Source organism: Candida parapsilosis, contig 006139 (assembly GCF_000182765.1).
Source record: "Candida parapsilosis strain CDC317 annotated contig 006139".
Classification (NCBI taxonomy): domain Eukaryota; kingdom Fungi; phylum Ascomycota; class Pichiomycetes; order Serinales; family Debaryomycetaceae; genus Lodderomyces; species Lodderomyces parapsilosis.
Genome location: NW_023503282.1, coordinates 50,785 through 71,874, shown reverse-complemented (window position 1 = coordinate 71,874; position 21,090 = coordinate 50,785). Strand labels below are relative to the sequence as shown.

The following is a 21,090-nucleotide window of genomic DNA, read 5'->3' as shown; positions in this document are numbered from 1 at the left end:
TACAGAAAGTAAGATCTAAATATTCCACAAACACTTCCCCCCACCCATCACCACAAGGTCATTCCACTTGAACAACTGACCGCAAACAGCATTATCAAACACGGCTTAGTCCTATATAATCTATCCATTCACACACACAAACACATTCATTCTATTCAGCAAAGCATCGAATAATTATCACGTTATTAGGGGCTCTAAGTTTTACGCGTTCTCAAAACGTATGATGTCATCTAATACAGCCACTACCATCACCACCACCATCAGTAGTAATATGTCACCCTTTAGCATAGACAGAAACAACAATCACAATGTGCAAACAAAACAAACTGTCAAGGGAGCATCGTCACCACCGCCACTGCCACCACCATTACTGAACCATCATCCCCACTCAGTCACCACAAAACAACAACAACAACAACAATCGCCTCCACCAGTCCAACAAACACAATCCTTTACGAGTTTACGTCGTTCATCACCAATACCAAAAGATTTGAAAATACTCTGCATAAACTTCAATCAAGATCAAGGATGTTTTGCCGTTGGTCACGAATTGGGATTTCTTGTGTACAACACGGAACCTATAGAACTACGGGTAAAACGGAACTTCGGCAATACGCCCTCAAGATACAACTTGAATGTTGCTGCCACCACCACTGCATCCAACACAACAAGCGTAACCTCTTCCGGATCCGGATCTGGTATCGGTCACATCACGATGTTGCATCGAACCAATTATTTGGCACTTGTTGGTGGTGGAATCAATCCTCGTTTTCCTACCAATAAGTTAGTTATATGGGATGATTTGAAACGCAAAAATAGTTTATCGTTGGAGTTCAATAAACCGGTGCTCAATGTACTTTTATCAAGGATCAAAATTGTTGTCATTCTAATTGATGAGATTATCGTGTATTCATTTGCATCGCCACCAAAGAAGTTGATTAGTTTTGAAACTTCTCGTAATGAATTTGGCAATGCTGATATGTCAGTAACAATTGCATCTACAGCATCACAAAGAAAGCCACGCGCCTATTCAGATTCATACCCTCATGATCAGTCACAGCCTGGAACAGCAGCTGCTTCTGCGCCACGAGGAAGTCATGGATCTGTGTCAAGTACAGGATCAGCAAGTAGTAATGTATCAGTGGCCAGTGGGACTTCCCTCACTAGCATCTTGGGACACAACAGCAACAACAACAACAACACCCATCAACCTAGCACCATTCTTGTATTCCCTGGTAAAGCCATGGGGCAAATTCAAATTGTTGATCTTGCTCAACAACAACCTGGATCTTCAATGAATATAGTGAAGGCTCACAAATCAACTATACGAAACTTGTGTATAAACAAAACGGGGACCATGGTTGCGAGTGCATCAGTATTGGGCACTATAATCCGCATTCATTCTACATTGACCACCAATTTACTTTATGAATTTCGTCGTGGAATCGATAAGGCAGATATAACATCGATGAAGTTTAGTCATGACGATTCCAAACTTGCAGTGTTGTCTGATAAATATACCCTTCATATATTCAACCTACAAGAAGAAGAAGAAAAGGACAACGAATCACAACAAGAGTTACTGCAGGATAATCTGAAACATCTAGATCATCATCTGGAGAATAAACAACATGCATTAAACAAATTCATTAGTTTTCTTCCATCATCATTTATCCCCCAATATTTCAAAAGCACGTGGAGTTATTGTAGCGTTAACACCAACAAGTATCATCATCAAGAACTGGAGTTGGATAAAGGTACATTGGGATGGGTTGGCGATGATGAGGTTGTCATTATTTGGCAAAAGAAGAAAATATGGGAGAAATACACCATTATGAAGAAGATGAAACTAGACAAACATGGAGGAGGTGGTGGTAGTGGTGGAAATGTGGCGGAACTGGCTGAGTATGAAATTGTCAGAACTAGTTGGAAGTCACTTGATAGCGAGTGAAATTAGTTGAGCTTGTAAAAGAAGGGTGGAGGATTTATATTGCATATAATTGAGTATTTCTACAAGAAGAATAAATTGCATAGTTTACGTGATTCATCAACTCTTGATCACTTTTCCACATCATTGTCTCCTTTCTCTACAACGTTTCACAAAGCAACGGCAATGGTGATACTTTTTCTTCAACTTTTCTAAAATTTTGCAACTTTAACCACTTTGTACCATGAAAATTACGTATAAATCGTAACGCATCATACTCATTCATAAAATTCATCTTGATTAAGTTTATACCTTGAATTACGTTGGAGTAAATGGGTTCAATTGGTGGTGGAGAAGAAGCGCTATTGGTTTCCTGCTCTTGCTCTCCGTTGCTCCTGCTAAGGTTATAGTTCCATAATGACTCGATAACTAGATCCTTTTTGAGACCAAAGGGCCAGTTGTGGATCAAGATTGATTTTGCTCTGTTTGGGGCGTTGATTAAATGGGTTAGAATCGGGTATGATTCATCATAGAGTGGACATGATATAAGTGGTTCAAATTGCGATGGTGTAGATGATGAGCTAGTTGCGATATGGTGTTGCTTTAGTGCTTTTATTTGATCCAACAGTGATGCATTTGGTGTAGATGATGATGATGTGGTATATTGTTTTAATGATTCAATTTCATGTATTAAGGATTCATGATTAGCAACGCGTAGTTTCTCAGGCACCAAATCATCAATGATATCCTCAAAGCATTGAAACTCAGTCCTGAACTGTATTCCATTGATTAATTTCCCTTGAGTTTCCAATTGAAATATTTTCGCATTCAAATGGGATTTGAATATTAAAATGTACTCATTTTGAAATTGTAAAAGTGGCCCACTTCTTCTTTTAACCATTTCGAAATTGTTTATTGGGTTTAACGAATATGTCAATTGATGTTCTTTAGGAAGCAAGTTTTTGAAATCTTGTTTTGTAATAAACAGATTTATGCATTTAAATGAAAGGATATTTGATGGTGTTGAAATGTGGGGGCCAGTTTTGAGCGCTTCTGTAGCTGGGAGTTTGCGTTTTGTTGTTTGATACGTTGATAGGAGATCATTATTGGTGGTGGAGTCAGCTGCATCGGCGTCGAGGTCTGAGTCGGGGTCATTGTAGAGTTGTCGTGTTATTCGAGGAATTGCTTGTGACGTGTCTGTGCTTGTTGCTGCTTCTTTGTATAAAAGGTTTATTAACTTCTTAGCTGTAGCTGTCGTAGCTGTAGTAGTGGGTGTCTTCAGCATTTTGTTTGATTTGAATCTGCCTACAACTTCAATGGGCTATCCTGCCTGGTACTTGAAAAATTGAACAAACTTTCAACATAAGTCAAGAGCGCTACCGGTAGATGTCTTGTAGAAAGTTAAGTCACTGTTGCCGCATCATCAATGGGCGTAACTAGTGCTATAGGCCAAGTATTGCAATTTAGTTTCTGAACAGATGAATCCTTTTGTTTTATGATTTATATAGTGTTATCAGTCACCTTTTACCGTGTTTTATCTTGTGCCAACGTCTGCACCTCTCGTAAATGAAATGGTTGGTATTGTTGTTACTTGTATGCAGGATAAAGACCAACTCTGCAGGGAAAAAAAAAAAAAAAAAAAAGGACCAGAGAGACGAGATAGTCCATCTAACGAGGCCACCACAGTACATTACACAATAGAGTTTCCCCTTATACTGCGTGAGAGAGACACTACTGCTAACGTCCTTTCAATTTATACTGAAAAAAGCCATCCATCTGTGCATACATCTTTGCTGGTATCTTTGTCACACTATCAGCTCATAGCTAGGGTTATTGTCTTTTGGCCCCTCCCTGATTATCGCCACTTCACAACAAGAGACAAAACATCAATCACCATTTTTCCTCACCACTACCGCCACTCACTTCTACGAAGTTCTACTTGTATATAATAATCACCATCATCGACAACCAACTGTCCCTTTTTACCATTTTGTGTATATACCCAAAGGTGCTAAGAATAAAGTCACACAGTCCATAACTAACCACTACAGTGAGCGCCCACGTTTAACACTTCTTTTTATTTTTTTTCGGAGCCATTTTGTATTTTGTTTTTTTCCCCATTTGAGAAAGATACACAACAAAGCTCCAAACAACTTAGAAAGACCATCACCAGAAATACAGACATTTCCCACCCCCCCTCACCTCAGACATGCCTTCCGATACAATTTGGTCAAGTGCTAGCACATCCCCTATCCAATCTAATTCACTGTTATCTGCTAATTCGTACAATAAAAACTCATTCAAATCAGTGTTGAATCAAGTTGACTCTGATGTTGCTCGGTTCTTGTCAAATACAAATCCATTGGACCCGTTGAGTAGTGATCGAAGATTCTCATTCAATGATGGTAGTGATATTGAGGATGATTTCTTTGGATTAAAGAGAGGTGCATTATCAGCAATTACTGCCCCAGTTGGTGGGAACAATCATCACCATCACCATCATAATAACAATAATAACTCAAACACTTCCCCAGTTAATGGAAACAGAATCAATTTTGGTACCGCTTCAATTAGTGGTGGGATTGCAAGCAGACATCCACCTCAAGAGAGTTTTTTACAAAAATTTGCCAATGTTGGTGATGCAACGAGGGAAATTGAATTGGGTAAATTGTCTTTGGACGGTTCAAGAAGAACTAGTTTTAACAACGACAGGTATGGTTCTGGTTCTCTTAATGAGAATTTGAACATGCCCGTGCCTCGTTCATCAAGACACCAGTCAATTAGTGAAAAGATTGACTATTACAACAACAGTTCTCCTATTCAGGGTCATGGGTCTGTCAATGGTGGTGATTTGGCACCTGCGGAGATAAATAACGCAACAGTTGCTTCGTCATCACATGTGCCTCAAACTTTTTGGAATCCCGCGGCGGCTACTTCGTTTACTCCCTATAATCCTAATTTCATGGAAAGTTCTGTGCCAACTCCACCACCTATGCCGTTTCAAAATTCATTTTATCGTAACCATCCACAGCCACAGTCACAGCCACAGTCACAGCCACAGTCACAAGATTCCAATGGCAATGGCAATGGCACCACCTCACCTCCAATGCCTCCTCCCTTTATGATTCCTTCGCCACCTCCGCATCCTCAAATGATGGATCCAATGTTTAGTATGATGTATGGAAACTTTCCCATGCCATTCCCACCACCCATGCCACCACAACCTAGTGAAGAGAAAGATAAAGATGATGATTCCACTGAAGCTAATGAAGGTAAAAAAACTCAGGGGCCTATTGGTGTGGGGCTTATGAATAGACAGTTTTCTCCTGCAGCATTTATGCTTCCTTTCAATCCCTACATGTATCAGCAAGTACCACCACCAACTATGCCCGACGCAATGAGAATGGCATCTCCACCACCACATCAACCACCTCCAACATCTTCTTCAGCATCATCGCTGCAACTGCAACAACACCAACAGCAACCACTGTCAAAGAATCATCACCATCATGGTCCAACCGGATCAGCTCCTCCATCATCCTCAGGAGCAAACTCATCCAAGAAGAAATCCAACAAGAAACCATTCATTTATCGCTCACCACTACTTGAAGAAGTACGTGCCAATCAAAGTAGCTACACACTCAAGGATATCTTCGGACATGGTGTTGAATTCACCAAGGATCAACATGGATCAAGATTTATTCAAACTAAGCTTCCACAATCGAGTGACGAAGAAAAAGAGGTTATTTTCAAGGAAATTTGTGACATTTCATTTGATTTGATGACGGATGTATTTGGAAACTATGTCATGCAAAAGTACTTTGAGTATGGTTCTGAACAACAAAAGCAGATATTATTGCAGAAAATGTTGGGACACATTTATGAATTGTCGTTGCAGACATATGGATGTCGAGTCGTTCAACGAGCTTTGGAATCATTACAAGAACAAGATCAATTGAAGATTATTTTGGAATTACAAGATAAAGTTCTTGTGTGTGCAACCGATCAAAACTCCAACCATGTGATTCAAAAGAGTATTGAATTGATTGATTTTGATAAAGTTCGATTCATTTTGGATGTATTAACTGGTCATTTTTATCATCTCTGTACTGATCAATACGGATGTCGCGTTGTTCAAAGATTGATCCATTTTGGAAATGATAAAGATAAACAAATGATTTACAATGAAGTGGAATCTCATTTGGGATTTTTAATTACTCATAAATTCGGAAATTATGTGATCCAAGCATGTTTGGAAAATCAACTTCGAGAACAAGACATTTTTACTACTGTTGTTTGTAAATTTACTCATTTTGCCACCAACAAGTATGCCCTGAATGTATGTGAGAAATTGGTTGATCTGGCTACACAGTTGCAATTGCAAAAGATTTTGGAAGTTGTGATGCATGGTAATGAGTTGGAACGGATTATGGGAGATGAGTATGGTAATTATGTCGTGCAGAAGATTGTGTCGGTGCTTGATGGCAATAGTAGCGAAAAGAAGCAGTTGGTTGTGAAGTTGCAGCAATTGTTGTCTAGAAATAATAGTGGTAAAAAGAGTGTGGAGAAGATATTGTCGTTGTGTATGGAGGAAACTGCTGGGACGAAATGACGTGTAAGTAAATAATGAAGAAGGAGGAGGACATTTTTGGTGTGGGTTGTATATAGGAAGATACATAGTTTTGTTGTTATAGTGTCTAGTTTGTAGATAATAATGTTTTGTATATAGAGAAACCTTGTGAATAAAAATAAAGATGTTTGCATAGTTGTAATTGTTGTAAAACACTGTCATATTAAGGAGATACTGTCCATATACATAAAAAGAGTACGAGTGTGAATGTGAATGTGAATTAAAAAGAATTGAAAATTGTCCAAGCATGTGTGTGTCGCGTATGTGTCTGTGTTTATGTCTGTGTGTGTGTGTGTGTGTGTGTGTGTGTGTGTGTGTTTGTGCTAATTGAACGATCGAAGTAGTTCCCATTTGAATTTATTCCAATTCAGCTCCGCTTCTTGTGATGCATCATCATCACCATCACCATCACTGCGATACTGCCTATACAATTGTCTCACTTGCATGATATCAACCTTTAACTCAGTTTGGCTAATTTGTAAACTATCGAATAAAGTAATCCATTTCAATATTGTTAATTCTTCAATATTGATGATTTCATCATGGGAAATATACTTTGTTCGTGTGCTTGTGGTTGTTGTTGTTGTTGTGGTGGTGGTGGTGGTGGTATTGTTGTTGTTATTGCAATAATGATGTGATGGAGTGGCGTAAATTTCCAACCCCTGACCGTCTGAACTGATTGATGATGTTTTGGAGATTGTTATTGGCAATGCGTGGTTGGTCTTTGTATCTGATGATGGTGACGCAACTGAGGTTATAGTGGTGGTGTTAGCGCTAGAGCTAGTAGTTCCGGCAGAACTTGCTTTGGATGACCTTGTTGAGCTTGTTGTTTGCTGCTGATCATTTTTCAAACTTAGCAACGAAGTTGTACTACCGTCTGAAGTCAATGAAGACCCAGTGTCTAAATTCAAATAAGCACCGATTGATCCACCAGGATGTTTCAATCCAAATAATTTTTTCCGTTTAACCAAATCTTGTTCAATCAACTCTGATAAGCTCAATATAACCGAATCAGCCAAAATCAATGATAATGTAGTTGACACCGTAGGGGCAGGTAAGCCATGTATCATTTCTTCGTTATGTGAATTGGGTAAATCTGCCAACAATAAGCTCAGTATACGATTACTAGTTGATAAATTGGAAAACTTGTTACATGTGAGTAAAATAATCGGTAAATTGCATGATAAATGAGGTAGCAAGTTGATCAATTCTGGGGTGTTTCCCGATGCCGTCAACATGATTAAGCAATCGTGGTTGTCGTTGATGATACCCAAGTCGCCATGGAGTGCTTCCAGTGGATGCAAGCAACTAGCTTGTATACTTAGCGAATTGAACGTGGCCACTAGTTTCAGGGCCAATTTATGTGATTTGCCAATCCCAGTAATGATGATTTTCCCACCACGTGTGTGCGTTTGAAATAGGGTTGTGATTGAATGGATTAAATTGTCAATGGAGAATGAATCGGTTGTGTATTGGTGGTGCAAGTGCGATACTGCTTCTGTTTCTAGTTTGATTGTGTTGAGAATTGATTGGTGACATCGGTTGATCATGGATTGAGTGAGACGTGATAGTGGGGGTGGGGGTGGAGGTGCAGACGTTGTTGCCGTTGGTGATGTCGAAGAATACATTGGCGTTGTCTTTGTATAGGGCGCGTATACTGGTGAGTCCAAGGCTATGTGAAGTTGAACTGAAAATATTTCGATCGTGTGTAGAAGGGTTCAGTAAGTATGGTATGTGCGTCGTATGCTATGGATTTTCTGGAGGATCAGTACGTAGTTGGTTCAAGAATGTGAAAGCTATAAGCGCCTTTGGTCTTGCTTTGCTTTTCTATTTTTTTTTTTTTTGGTATAGGATGTGATATTCTCTTAAATAAGAATTCTTTGATAGCTTGAGAATATTTTCTTGTGGTCTTCTTACACAAAACGTGTTGTAAATAATAGTAATAAATAATATAATTGAAGTATAGAGAGATTAGTAAGCTTGTGGAATGTAACTCACTAGCAATTGAGCTACGAAAGGTGCTCTGTTGCTTTTGTCTAGTTGTCAGTCTATTTAGAAGTAATTGGTTTCAAGATCCGCCAAATAAATTGATAATCATCATTAGCAAAACTAAAGACAAGGTCTGGTCTTTCTGTGTCCTGAGAAATTTCTTTTTCCCTTTTCTGTCTGTGTGTCTTAAAGTTTATATTTGCTCATTTTCGAATAGAAAAACTGTGCACGTGATGAAGTACTTTATATACTTGATGTGGTCTTCATCAGTATGACTTAAGCTTGTCATCCTGGCTGCTTTTTTTTTTTTTTTTGGCTAGTAGTATAGAACAAGCAGTTAGTGGGGTGTTTCGGTGTTTCACTGTAATTTGCTTGAATAGATTATGCTTCTTATCTCCGGTTTTCGGATGAATATTCCACCATATGCAAACTCCGTCTCTGCAGACATTGTTTCAAATATGCAATTTTCGTTTTAAAAGACAACACTTGTGAACAGTTTCCTCCTCCATTCTCTCAGTTTAATTAGGAAGCTCCTCCGAAAACACTAACTCCGTGTGTTCGTCTAGATTATTGTGGCGTATCTCTCTTACTTTCTCTTCTAATTATCAATAGTTATGTCGTAATAAGATTGTTAACTTTTAGATCCGCCACAATTACGATATTTTATTGTTTTATATCATTCTGTCCTTGTTTGTGACACCATTGCAGGAGCCACCAATGAACGAAATGAACCAGAAGAAAAAAAAAAAAAGAAAAATTAGAAATCTCGGTCCGGAGATGGGAAGTAAGGTTGAGGAAGGGGGACATACCTCCGATCCCATAACCACCACGATGTTTTAAGAAAGTAGTATTTAGCTAGATGCTTTTCGGTTAGTTTACATGACACGTTTCAAGTTGCTTACTCTCATCTATAGGAATCCTTTAGGGCATAATTGTTTTTTTTTTTTTTTTTTCTCCAAATTTGGAAGAAACTTGCTCAAATTTTGCAGCAATTCTTTATAAAATTTGTTGTTTTGAATGGTGGATATTGAACGAAAAGCAGAAACAATCTTTACAATATTGCTTATTCACGTGAAGAAACTGAAGAAACTACTACGATAGTAGATAACAAAGATGAACAAACTTCACTACAAGCACATCCTCACTGCACTTGTTACCCGTGGGCTCGGCTTATGCATCGTTTTATAGATTATGGAAGTACTTCCTAGCAAAAAATTAATTCCCCACCCGTGAAGTTTGCTTTCGAGCTACTTCTAAACGGTCTCATAGTCAAGCGGCAGTACATAGCTTGACCTCTTTCTCATTGTAATCTCAACTTCTAACTTTAGTATCAATTATTTCCCTCTCTAGAGTATAATACTGCATATGGGGCTGATCGAGACTCACTCACGGTACAAAAAACTTTCTTTGTTGCAAAGATTCAAATATAAGGTAAACACCTCAATGATCAAATGACAACTGCGATAAGTCTTCACTTGTTCAAAGACATCTCCCCTTTACAAATAGTCATACTAATTGTTATCAAGATCTACTCAATCAGTAATGTTGCACCAAATGTATTGATTAAAATTGCCCGATTGATTGAACACAAGCATGTGGTTACATGGGACAATCACAGTTTGAATATGTTGTCAGACTTGAGTAGTCTACGAGAATACTTCAACGATGAAGCATGTTTCACTCAAATTTTACGGTTTTTAAAGCAAATTCACTCGATTGAGGACTTGGATGGAGTTATGAAGGGGTTCAAAGAAATGGTTACTGACGAGAAACCAACAATCGAAATCAGGAAAACGTTTACCCCACAGTCATTGTTCGGAGCTTTTATTGTACAGGCGTGTATACTCTACGAACTGCTTGAATTCCGTCAGCTTATTTGTTTGTATCAACTGTTGGACCAATTTCGGGGAACTAGTTTGGAATCACAAGATACTATGGAGAAAGATGAGCTACAAATAGCGCTCGAGGCCCAACTAGCGAAAATCAGTATCAACCCATCAAACGAACTACCCGTCTCCACAACAAAGCTGTACTTGGATCAACTAATCAATGAACAAGTGACGATATTGGAGACTTTTGGAACACCAACTCCAACATCTTTGAAAGAAGTAATGCGATTAATGGGCTCGTCTCGTGGCTCAATTGAAAACATCATGTTCAATCAGGTACCCAACTACTACTATCTCCTGTACTTGGAGAAATTGGCGCAATTGGATTATAATGGTGCTGTCGATTCCTTACACCAATATTTTGACTACATGGTTAGTAACAATTCAAAATATTTTTACCATTTTGCTCTAATATCAAAGGCTTCTTTGCATCAGTATTTTGGCGAAGACCAAAAGGCAATAGACAGCATTGAGGAAGCGGTAAGTGTGGCTAGAGAGAACAAAGATAATGCAACACTCACCTACATTTTGAGTTGGTTTTACAATTTCATGCACCACAAGCCACATTTATGGGCTCAACAGTCATTGTTTAGCAAAAACAGTGGCAATCATTTGTTGGACTTTATTATCAAAAAAAGCTCCGGAGTGAATCAGCTGTTGCTAACGGTAAATTTGGGATTTGAAACGCTACACATGATGAATAATCTGCAACCTATTTCCACTTACGCAGCGAATTTGGTTAAAACAATGTATGTTGCACTGAATGATCTGAAATCAACATTTTCGCGAAGTGCTGATGTGGCATCTATTGTTTGGGATAGAATTGGTATTGCTTCATTGAGTGAGGTATACGGCGAGATTGCACTTTGTTACAGCGAAAACTCATCGGAACATACTACTTTGGAAGCAAAGAGACTATATCGTCAATTTCAAAAGGGTATCAACTGTGAGCAAGTGTATCTACAAATTCTGAGTTTGACTCCTCATGATAGTTCCTTGAAAAACGCTGTAAGAATCCAAACTTTGTTAATGCAGATAAAGTTGTACTTGCAGCAAAAGAGACTTCGCAAAGCAAAAGAAGTTTTGGACTTTTTAATTTGCAGCAAGATCAAGGACATATCGGTCAGGAATGAACTTTGTTTGCTTGACATTGAAATTGATATCGAGTACGGCAATTACAAAAGTGCGTTAGGCAAGATTAATACCATGCAACATTGTGATGATTACATGAAGATTAAGCTCAACTTGCTAAAATGTCAAATATTTGACGGCTCCGGTGCTGTGCCCTTGTCGCTATTAGTCCAGGTGATATCTTTGTGCAAAGATTATGGTTACGTGTCTTTGTTGGTGGAAGCTAGTGTCTTGCTCCTCAGAACCTTACAGAAGCAAGGATACGATGCGGATGTGAAGAGATTTGCTGATGAAGTAATGCCAATTGCCTTCACTCATGGCGACGAGAGTCTAAAACAGTCGGCACTTGAAATAGTTAAGAAATGATTTACAATACCAGTTTGCTATAATTTCAATTGTCAAATTTATGCAATCTCTCAACCCACATCTATACATCTCTCACCGCAACTTTTTACTTCCTCTTGCTGTGCTCTTCAACATCCATTCTAGCAAGAATGAGCAGCGCACTTTTCAACTGTATAACATTTGCAACCTGTTTGAAAAACCAAATGGGCGCACTCAACACTGCCGTAACAGTACCTAGCCAAAAGAATCCATAATAGTGCAAGTATACCGCAACATAGAAAAACTCATTCACGGCACAAACGATAAACAAAACTTTCCTATTGGTGTAGTACAATGAAAGTAGCTTGGATTGCGATTCATCAACATTCTTGTGTGATGTGGATCCAGCCGATAACATGGCATACATGTGAATGTAATGAGAAGCCAAGTCCAAACTAACCAATAATTGCCAAATGAAAAAATACCTTGGGTATAAAACAGCCAAATAAACAATCAAACTAGTGGTGGCACAACGATCGGTAACCATGTCCAAAACGGCACCAAATCTAGTTCCTTGATTGAACTTTCTTGCGGCGTAGCCGTCAAATGCATCCAAAAATCCTGAAATACCGTAAAAAATCAATGTGGCCACGGGGTGACTTGGCATGAGAAGGAATGAAATGACTGCTGTAATGATACGAAAGTATCCAATCAAATTGGGAATATATAGAAGTATAGTTTGCACTGTGATATCATGTGAAACACCCGACGAAGTTGATACTGGTTTCGTGGTCATATCTTGGTTGTTGTAATTGTTGCTGAAAAGATATTGTGGGGAGTTGCTTTAAAAGTCTGCGTCGGCGGAAGTCGGCGGAAACAATGGTAATTAAATGAATTGAAATGCGCGCAGCTGGGATTTGTGCTCTGTATCTTGATGCTGAAATATGAATTAACGTGAATGAACCAACTTGCAAACTTTAGCTCTCAAGGTGTTGCAAAAAGTTGTTCCAAAAGAATCAAGAAAACAGTGGAAAATTTGTTGATCTCAAAAAGTGTGTTTTGATAAATTTTCAAATTCTCGTTTGACTTTTGACTTCTTCTTGACAGATCGAGAGAAAAAATTTTGTTCACTTGAAGCTCTACTATTACTAGCTCCCCCAACGTGTTTCATCACTTTACATGACTGAATTTGTTCAATATGAGGTTGTTATCACTTTGAAAGATAACAGTACAGCAAGAGGAACCATTTCTTATGTTGACGAGAAACTGATCACTCTATCCAATGCCTTGACATCAACAGATCGGAAAATTCAGCCCCTGGTGGAGTTTTTAAACACAGACATTGCTGATTTAAAAGTGTCGCAACTTCCTCCCTATAGACCCAAATCCAATGACCAACAGAAAAAGAGTAAGAAGCAAAAGAATGAAGATATTGTAGACGATGCAATTGTCTACTCGTCCAAACCTTCGCGTTCTAATACTCCCAAACCTGAGAAATCAAAATCAAAGTCAAAATCGAGAACTGAAAGTTCCGACTTGGAACCGGAGTCCATTGAGAATGTCAAAAACGAGGAATTTGATTTTGAGGCTAATTTGGCCATGTTTGATAAAAAGGCTGTTTTTGAGGATTTCAAGAAAAATGACCATACAAGTATTAGCGATCGACTCGTGGGCCATAATAAAGTTGAGAAACCAGCCAAGCAAAAGAAACAAAAGTATGACAATGATGAAATGGTGTTGCAAGACGTTGCCAGGGATAATTGGGATCAAATTGGCAAATCGCAAGAAAATTCAAGAACAAACACCCCGAAATCTGATGGTGTTAAAACCCAAGGTAGAGCACAACAGAATCCTACAGAAGCAAGAAATAGGAATTTCAAGTTGATAAATTCTGAAAATGCCTCTCCTATTCAATCAGCATCACCAGTACAGCTTTTAGAAATTGAGCGATTATCATCTGACAATTTCGGTGTGACACCAGCAATGATGGCGGAAATATGTGCTACTAACTTGAGCAAACTTATCATCGATCGTTGTCTTGGTGGATCAGTTAGATTGAGCAATAAGAAAAATCACAACTTGCCTCCATTGGTTCTTTTGTTGGTTGGTAGTGGACGATGTGGGAGCAGAGCATTTGCAACTGGTCGTCATTTAAGTAATCACGGAGTCAGAGTGCTAGCGTTTGTGATATCGTCAGATGAGTCTGACACTGAATTGCATCATCAATGGAAGATCTTTGAGTCTGTTGGTGGTAAGGTGGTGACATCCAGTTTTGACCTTTTGATTGATATAATACGAAATCAATTAAACACTCCAGTAGAACTAATAGTTGATGCTCTTCAAGGGTATGATGACCATTTGGAAGATATATTTTATGAACCACAGGATAAAAAAACATTGACTTCTTTGATCAATTGGTGCAACTCCTCCGAGCAATCAAAAGTCATGTCATTGGACATCCCATCGGGCATAGATGGTGGCTCGGGAATACCTGATGACGAGCTAAAGGTTGACTGTTCATGGTGTATTTCCATGGGATTACCACTAAATGGTCTTCTTTTGGCTTACAAGAACAATTATTTAAGTGATGATGACATTGTACACTATTTGATTGATGTTGGTATACCTAATAAAGTATTTCAAACGAAGCAAAATTTGAGAAAGTTTGATAATTTTTGGTATACTGCAGAATCATCCATTAAATTGGATGTTGAAGCTTAGTATTAAAGAGAACAAAGCTAGTGTATAGAAAAGTTTAGAGCGACAGAAATGAAGAAAAGAAAAAAAAAATGTTGTAAACATAGAAAATTGAACCATCGAAGAGTAAACTCCAAACATTATTATACCCCAGTTGTTTCAATCCCAATGTTTGAACAGGAGCGCAACAATATTTACGACAATTGGGGTGCTTCATCTTCGTTTAGTGCGAGGAGCAACGGAGTGGGCAAATCAACAAACTTTTCAAAACCAGGATCTGGAAATTTCTTTCCATATCAAGATCAGCAACCAGGATTGGGAAATGAGAAATTGCCACTGAAGAAGTCATTTAACCTTTTTGGAAACTCATCGGATCTGAAGAAACAGAGCCCATGGAGTCATACTACACAGGGATCGTCTGCAGAGTTGGAATCATCATTTATTCCAAGTGGTGATGATAATCAAAAAAAGTTACATATTGCAGACTCCCATTTCACGTCACAGTTGTTTGAAAATGGCAACAATTATGGTAAGGCAAATTCACACAATACGGATAAGCTATTTGGTAATAACCCACCATCAACCAATCTCACGATTCATCGAGATAATGGAGTTGCAACTTTTTCCATCAATGAAAACAATAGTTCACCCCAAAACTCAGTCTCCGTAACATTTGGTAATTATACTTCACTTCAGCCCAAATCGAGACTTGGTAAGCTATTTAGTTACTTCAAAAGGGACAACAAACCAAAGGAAAAGTTGCTGAATATCCACAAAACTCCTCATGTTACCCCCAAAACATTTTCCAGTCCCTCGTACAAAGCTATTGATGCGAGAAGGATTGGAAGTATGAAAAGACTTGTACTCAAATCGAAACCAATAAAGTATCATTTGATTGATGTCAATAGAGTATTGAGTTCAAAGAGAGGTGTTGCTGTTGCTACAAATGTATCTGCTACGAAACTTTTAACTCAAGATGTGGCTTTCGACGACGATGTGGAAGACACAGAGGAGGAGGTGCAGTACAAGCCGTTTACCTCAAATGTTCTGGCTAAGAATTTCGAGGAGAAAGAAACCCCTAATCCTGTCACTGAAAAACAGGATGGGAAAGAAACCTCGGCTCAGCAGCATAATGGTTACTGGACGTACCCTTCCATTGAAGACATTGCTAAAATGGACCCTACTAGTCTTGAAGGTGTGCGAAACTTCATTATTGGTAGAGTAGGGTATGGTCAAATTGCATACGATTATCCTGTTGACTTGACGAGATTAGTCGCCAATGCTGAAAACAACGGGCACCTGATAGCTGAAGAACTCTTTGACAACATTGTCATTTTAAAACAATCGGCTGTTTTGGTTTACCAAGGGATTGATGATAAACCTCCCTTGGGGACAGAATTGAATGTGCCCGCAACTATTACCCTCGAAGGAGTCAAGCCAAAACCAAATTTATCTATGGAAAATCACATTGATTTTTTGAAGCGTCAAATTGGTATGGAATTTGTTACATATGACCCAATAACCTATGCTTGGGTATTTAAGGTGAAGCATTTCAGTATTTGGGGCTTAGTTGACGAGGATGACGAGAATCAAAAGGATTTGGTCCTGTTGAAGAGGAAGCAGGATTTAAAAGAAGCGGATGCATTGGTTGAATACTCCAAACTCTATTCAGATGATAGTCTTGATCAAGAGGTGAAGAAACAGAAATTGAATGAGTACTCAAAATTTGTTCCTGGAGGTTGGGGCTCGACTTTGCCACCCGATGACAGCTTATTAAAGCTTAAGCAGTCACTTGTGACGGACGAGATTTCCGGGGTTTTGAACCTGTACAGAGAGCTTGAAGATGATACCATGGCTGGTAGAGTTGGCGGTATCACCATTGATTCTGATATCGATGAGATCGAAGAAGTTGAGGAGGTAAAGCTAAATGCTTACGAGCCAGTCATTACCGATATTGCTGTATTTGATGACATTAAAAACAAATCAACATTCCCAACTACAGATAACTGGTTACTTCAATTGGAATTGGCAAATCAATACAATTCGGCAATGGCTCCAATGGTGCCTGAGAGCAAATTCCCAAAAGGTGAATTGACTCTTAGTAAAGTTGATGAGATGCTTTTTTCACAAACTAAAATTAAGAGTAAGTCGGCTCTGGACCAGAAGGGATTGGGAAAATCGAAAACGGCACTCGAGGATGTCTCAGAGAAAACCATCGACTTCATTTTCGGTAAAATAATCAGTCAGTGTGAGCTCGCACAACTGACTGATCTGATGCCACAACTTAGAGCCAATGGTTTAACTTTTGCTCAACTTGCTAATAAAAGAGACAACTCAGTCCTTAATTCACAAATTGAATTGGCTTCAATATTGTTTGACTCGAGTAATGATATAGAGTCTAATAGATTAGCACTTTTCGGCGAGTGGCTTCAAAGGTACAATGAGAATCAAATTGCAGATCTACTTGAAGCAAACAAGGGTGACGAATTGTACTGCACTTTCTTTTACTTGTGCGTCAACAGGAAAGAAGAAGCTATTGAGAGAACATTGATTTCCAAAAATGAGCATCTTGCCGTGATACTTTCGTTGGCCGATTCAAAAAACAGCCTCGTCAAAGAATTGGCTACCGAGCAGCTTGAAACGTGGAAAGAGACGGATAGCGAGAAGTATATCCCAAAATCTCTCGTTAGCATTTATCAACTCCTAGCAAGACAATTAGACCAGGTAGTGGAGAATTTACCATGGACCATTGTGTTTGGTGTCTTTTTGTATTATGGCGATGTTGAGAATTTAAAGGAGTTCATTGGCAATTTTGAATCCAAACTACCGAAAGAAGATCCCGTGGCAGATTTGTTGAGATTGCAATTGAATGGTATCGATTTTACTTCGATGTTGAACTCCAATTTCAACAAGACATTGAAGTGGCTCATCTGTCTTGTTTTGGCCGATTTCGATTACGACGAATTATCAAAGAATTTAGGTGATGTTTTGGAGAAAGCTGGTATGTGGAAGGAGGCATTGGTTGTCTTTTCCTCTATTTCGGATGACAATTTGAAAACACGGCTGATTCGAAGCTTGATCATCACCAGAGTCGCGGAAGAGCCTATTAGTGAACATGATGAAAAGTATTTGATCACCGTGTTGAAGGTGCCAAGATCACTTATATATGAGGCAAAAGCATTAGAGAGAAAGAATGCAGGTGATTATTGGAGTGAGGTAAATGCACTAGTTGAAGTTGATCTTTGGAGTAAGGCACATGAAGCTATTGTTACGCAACTAGGTCCACAAACAGTTATAAAGAACTCACCAAGTGGTGTCAACAAACTTTTGAACTTGATTGATCAGTTTCCCCAGCACGGTTCTATCATCCCCTCATGGAACAAAGGGGCTGGCATATATCAAAATTACTTGAAGTTGCTTGAAAACACCAATGATATTGAAGTAATCATTTTTTTGATTGAATTTTTGCCATTAACTAAACCAGAATCGGCCAAAGAAAAATTGGCCATCAATACAATCGCCAAATTTGTGGGAGATTTGGCTTTAGAAGATAAGAGGGTACCTCAGAAAGAAAGAGAAAAGATATTTCAAATGCCTTTGGATAAGGTCAACAAAGCTTATTTTGAATTAAGACTATCTAGAGCTAATTAGATGATATAATTGCGTAGATGATGGATGAAACCTTTCGTTATATGTCGCTACCATAAACATCGGAAAATCGGATTACAAATGACTTTTCTGAAGAATATCTGGTTACATTCAACAAGTATACAAACATGTCACCTAGTCAACAAGCTGAAGATCTGATAAATTACAAGTTGAAAGAGGCTGAACCCGAACATTGCCCAGGTCCAGAGTCTGAAACGGCAGGAAAAGATGACGCGTGCAAAGGGTGTGCGAATCAAGAAATTTGCTCTTCACAAATACCGAAAGGGCCTGATCCAGATATATCCTTGATCAACAGCAGATTAGCAAACATTCAACACAAGATACTAGTCCTCTCAGGGAAAGGCGGAGTCGGTAAATCCACGTTCACGTCTATGCTTGCTTGGGCAATAGCAGCCGATGAGGATTTGGAAGTTGGTGCCATGGATTTAGATATATGTGGTCCATCACTACCGCGCATGTTGGGGGCAGGAGAGAATGAAAGTGTTCATCAGTCAAATAGTGGCTGGAGTCCCGTTTTTGTTGCCGATAATTTAGGACTAATGAGTATTTCCTTTATGCTTCCTGATAGCGACCTGGCAATAATATGGCGAGGAGCAAAAAAGAATGGTCTAATAAAACAGTTTTTGAAGGATGTAGATTGGGGTGAACGTTTGGACTATTTGTTGGTGGATACGCCACCAGGCACAAGTGACGAACATTTGTCGGTAACGTCATTAATGAAAGAGGTTGGTATTGATGGTGCATTGATTGTAACTACACCTCAAGAAGTGGCGTTGTTGGATGTACGGAAGGAAATCGATTTTTGTCGAAAGGCACACATTAAAATCTTGGGTTTGGTTGAAAACATGTCAGGATTTGTATGTCCAAACTGTCAGGGCAAGAGTCAAATTTTCAAAGCTACTACTGGTGGCGGTGAAAAATTGTGTAAAGAGTTGGGAATAGATTTCTTGGGTTCAGTGCCTTTGGACCCTCGAATAGGTAGAGCTTGTGATGAGGGAGAGTCATTCTTTGACTTGTATCCCGACTCCCCTGCATCGACGGCTATTTTGGATGTTGTTGATGCTTTAAGGGATAAAGTTGAGTTGAATATGAATGGTCTTAAGTTAGAGTGAGCTCACAGAGCGGGGGAGTTTGTGTATAGAGTGAAGTATATAGAGATGATCTTCAAAGGTTATAGCATTAGGCGACGCTGAATCAACGTACCATTTTAAAAGAGAAGTGAACACCATAATCAGTAAACATGACATATATGCATCCAATCCTCGTGGGCGACCAAAGTGGGAACTAAAATGAAGAGTACTTGAATACAGAAAATGTCGCACGAAATAACTACTTCACGAAATGCGCCTGTCAGTGCGCAACCTACTCTGAATTGCCTCATCTCTTTACTTCCTTCCCCAGAAATGTGCATACTATGTCCACTATTGAAGATATCATCAAGCTGATTCCAGCATTCAAAGAGTCACGGTTGAATTCATTGTATTCCAACTTTCAAAAAAACAAGCAATTGAACCCTGAGGGTTATGAAGCAAACATTCAGGCTTGGAAATCCTTATTCACGAAGATCATAACTTCAAACAAATTTGAGCCAGAAAGTGTTGTATCGATTCCCACTTACAACCCTAGCTTGAAAGAGCTGCTCAGCTTGCATCCATATAATGAGCCCAAGAACTTGAGTAATATCTTGCAGGAATTTGTTAATGACAAGTTTCTAATTCCAGCATCACTATATACAACGGCAAAAGAGAGCTACTTCGTTACCATCAGTGGGCAATTCCATATCTCACAGTACTTTTCAGTTAATTCCTGGCAGCAATGGCGAGCATTGAAATCGTATTCTATCGTGAAACAAGGTAGGTTGGTGGATGATCGATTCATCTATTGGGATGAGCTAGTAAAGCTAGGGCAAAAAATTGCTAAAGTAATCGAAACCAAGGTGAAGGGTGACACTTACTCGAGTATTTTGTTTAACCATAATTTACTTTTTGATGAGATATCAAAGCACGTTGCGATCACCTCTGTGGATTATGACTTATTATTGAAGCACTTGTCGCGTGATGTCAAATTACTTCAAACGAAAGTTATTGATGGTGTCACTTTTATAAAGATATCACAGGAGGAGATAAGTCCGGAGGACCAAGCCGTAGTACAAGTGAAGCAAACGATAAACAATCTTGAGACTAGGGTCAAAGAAGTAGAATCAAAATTGAATAGTATCGACTTCAAATCAGTGTTGAAACTTCCCAAAGATGCTCAGAAGTCAAGTTTGAGACTGAAGATGGCTATGAAAGCCAACTTGGTGAAACTATTGGATAAGAATGTGAACCTCGAGTTGGAAATGACAACCCTATTGCAGAAAATCAATGACTCCAATTTCAACTCGGCTTACTTTTCTGTCTTGGAAGCAAGTGCCAAAACATTATCGAAGCTTAATAGTCAGTTAAAGATAGATGACGTTGATCGAGTCAAGGTTGATATTGATGAGGAGATAACGAAGGAAGAAGAAATTGGTGATGCACTTGCTGGCGAGGCCGAGGATGTGGATGTGGATGAAGAGTTGAACAAAATGCTCGATGAGGAAGAGAAGGCTAAGGAAGAAGCGGCTAAGGAAGAAAATGTTAAGGAAGAGAAAGCTAAGAATGATAATGCAGAAGAAGAAGCTAAGCAGCAAAATGCTGATAAGGAGAAAGAACGAGAGCTTTTGAGTCGATTGGAAAACTTGACTGTCGATGATGTAATTAAGCAGTCTCCACAACATGACAGCCCGGCAACGATTGTTCCTTTCGAACAATCGCACTAGTCGATTGAGATTGCCGCTTTTGATAATAAAAAAT

General features: G+C 38.9%; 10 protein-coding genes across 10 annotated transcripts; 7 read left to right on the top strand and 3 right to left on the bottom strand. All coding sequences in view use genetic code 12, as the record gives it.

The window, feature by feature from the left end:
- Positions 1–220: 220 nt before the first annotated feature.
- Positions 221–1,951, top strand: CPAR2_500310 (uncharacterized protein; the record flags this gene model as incomplete). The annotated part of the gene is made up of 1 exon (XM_036810432.1): positions 221–1,951. The coding sequence occupies one exon, from the start codon at positions 221–223 to the stop codon at positions 1,949–1,951; it is 1,731 nt and encodes a 576-aa protein (XP_036666970.1).
- Positions 1,952–2,087: 136 nt separating this feature from the next.
- CPAR2_500300 (uncharacterized protein) lies at positions 2,088–3,212 on the bottom strand (the record flags this gene model as incomplete). Its single annotated transcript, XM_036810431.1, has 1 exon — positions 2,088–3,212. One exon carries the CDS (start codon positions 3,210–3,212, stop codon positions 2,088–2,090), a length of 1,125 nt encoding a protein of 374 aa, XP_036666969.1.
- Positions 3,213–4,136: 924 nt separating this feature from the next.
- Positions 4,137–6,539, top strand: PUF3 (mRNA-binding protein; the record flags this gene model as incomplete). The annotated part of the gene is made up of 1 exon (XM_036810430.1): positions 4,137–6,539. The coding sequence occupies one exon, from the start codon at positions 4,137–4,139 to the stop codon at positions 6,537–6,539; it is 2,403 nt and encodes an 800-aa protein (XP_036666968.1).
- Positions 6,540–6,880: 341 nt separating this feature from the next.
- Positions 6,881–8,185, bottom strand: CPAR2_500280 (uncharacterized protein; the record flags this gene model as incomplete). The annotated part of the gene is made up of 1 exon (XM_036810429.1): positions 6,881–8,185. The coding sequence occupies one exon, from the start codon at positions 8,183–8,185 to the stop codon at positions 6,881–6,883; it is 1,305 nt and encodes a 434-aa protein (XP_036666967.1).
- A 1,812-nt stretch (positions 8,186–9,997) lies between these two features.
- CPAR2_500270 (anaphase promoting complex subunit 5) lies at positions 9,998–11,932 on the top strand (the record flags this gene model as incomplete). Its single annotated transcript, XM_036810428.1, has 1 exon — positions 9,998–11,932. The coding sequence occupies one exon, from the start codon at positions 9,998–10,000 to the stop codon at positions 11,930–11,932; it is 1,935 nt and encodes a 644-aa protein (XP_036666966.1).
- An 85-nt stretch (positions 11,933–12,017) lies between these two features.
- On the bottom strand, positions 12,018–12,686 carry CPAR2_500260 (CDP-diacylglycerol--inositol 3-phosphatidyltransferase; the record flags this gene model as incomplete). The annotated part of the gene is made up of 1 exon (XM_036810427.1): positions 12,018–12,686. One exon carries the CDS (start codon positions 12,684–12,686, stop codon positions 12,018–12,020), a length of 669 nt encoding a protein of 222 aa, XP_036666965.1.
- A 383-nt stretch (positions 12,687–13,069) lies between these two features.
- EDC3 (Edc3p) lies at positions 13,070–14,611 on the top strand (the record flags this gene model as incomplete). The annotated part of the gene is made up of 1 exon (XM_036810426.1): positions 13,070–14,611. One exon carries the CDS (start codon positions 13,070–13,072, stop codon positions 14,609–14,611), a length of 1,542 nt encoding a protein of 513 aa, XP_036666964.1.
- Positions 14,612–14,755: 144 nt separating this feature from the next.
- On the top strand, positions 14,756–18,238 carry CPAR2_500240 (nucleocytoplasmic transporter; the record flags this gene model as incomplete). The annotated part of the gene is made up of 1 exon (XM_036810425.1): positions 14,756–18,238. One exon carries the CDS (start codon positions 14,756–14,758, stop codon positions 18,236–18,238), a length of 3,483 nt encoding a protein of 1,160 aa, XP_036666963.1.
- A 125-nt stretch (positions 18,239–18,363) lies between these two features.
- CPAR2_500230 (Mrp/NBP35 family ATP-binding protein) lies at positions 18,364–19,368 on the top strand (the record flags this gene model as incomplete). The annotated part of the gene is made up of 1 exon (XM_036810424.1): positions 18,364–19,368. One exon carries the CDS (start codon positions 18,364–18,366, stop codon positions 19,366–19,368), a length of 1,005 nt encoding a protein of 334 aa, XP_036666962.1.
- A 302-nt stretch (positions 19,369–19,670) lies between these two features.
- CPAR2_500220 (uncharacterized protein) lies at positions 19,671–21,056 on the top strand (the record flags this gene model as incomplete). Its single annotated transcript, XM_036810422.1, has 1 exon — positions 19,671–21,056. One exon carries the CDS (start codon positions 19,671–19,673, stop codon positions 21,054–21,056), a length of 1,386 nt encoding a protein of 461 aa, XP_036666961.1.
- Between the last annotated feature and the right edge of the window lie 34 nt (positions 21,057–21,090).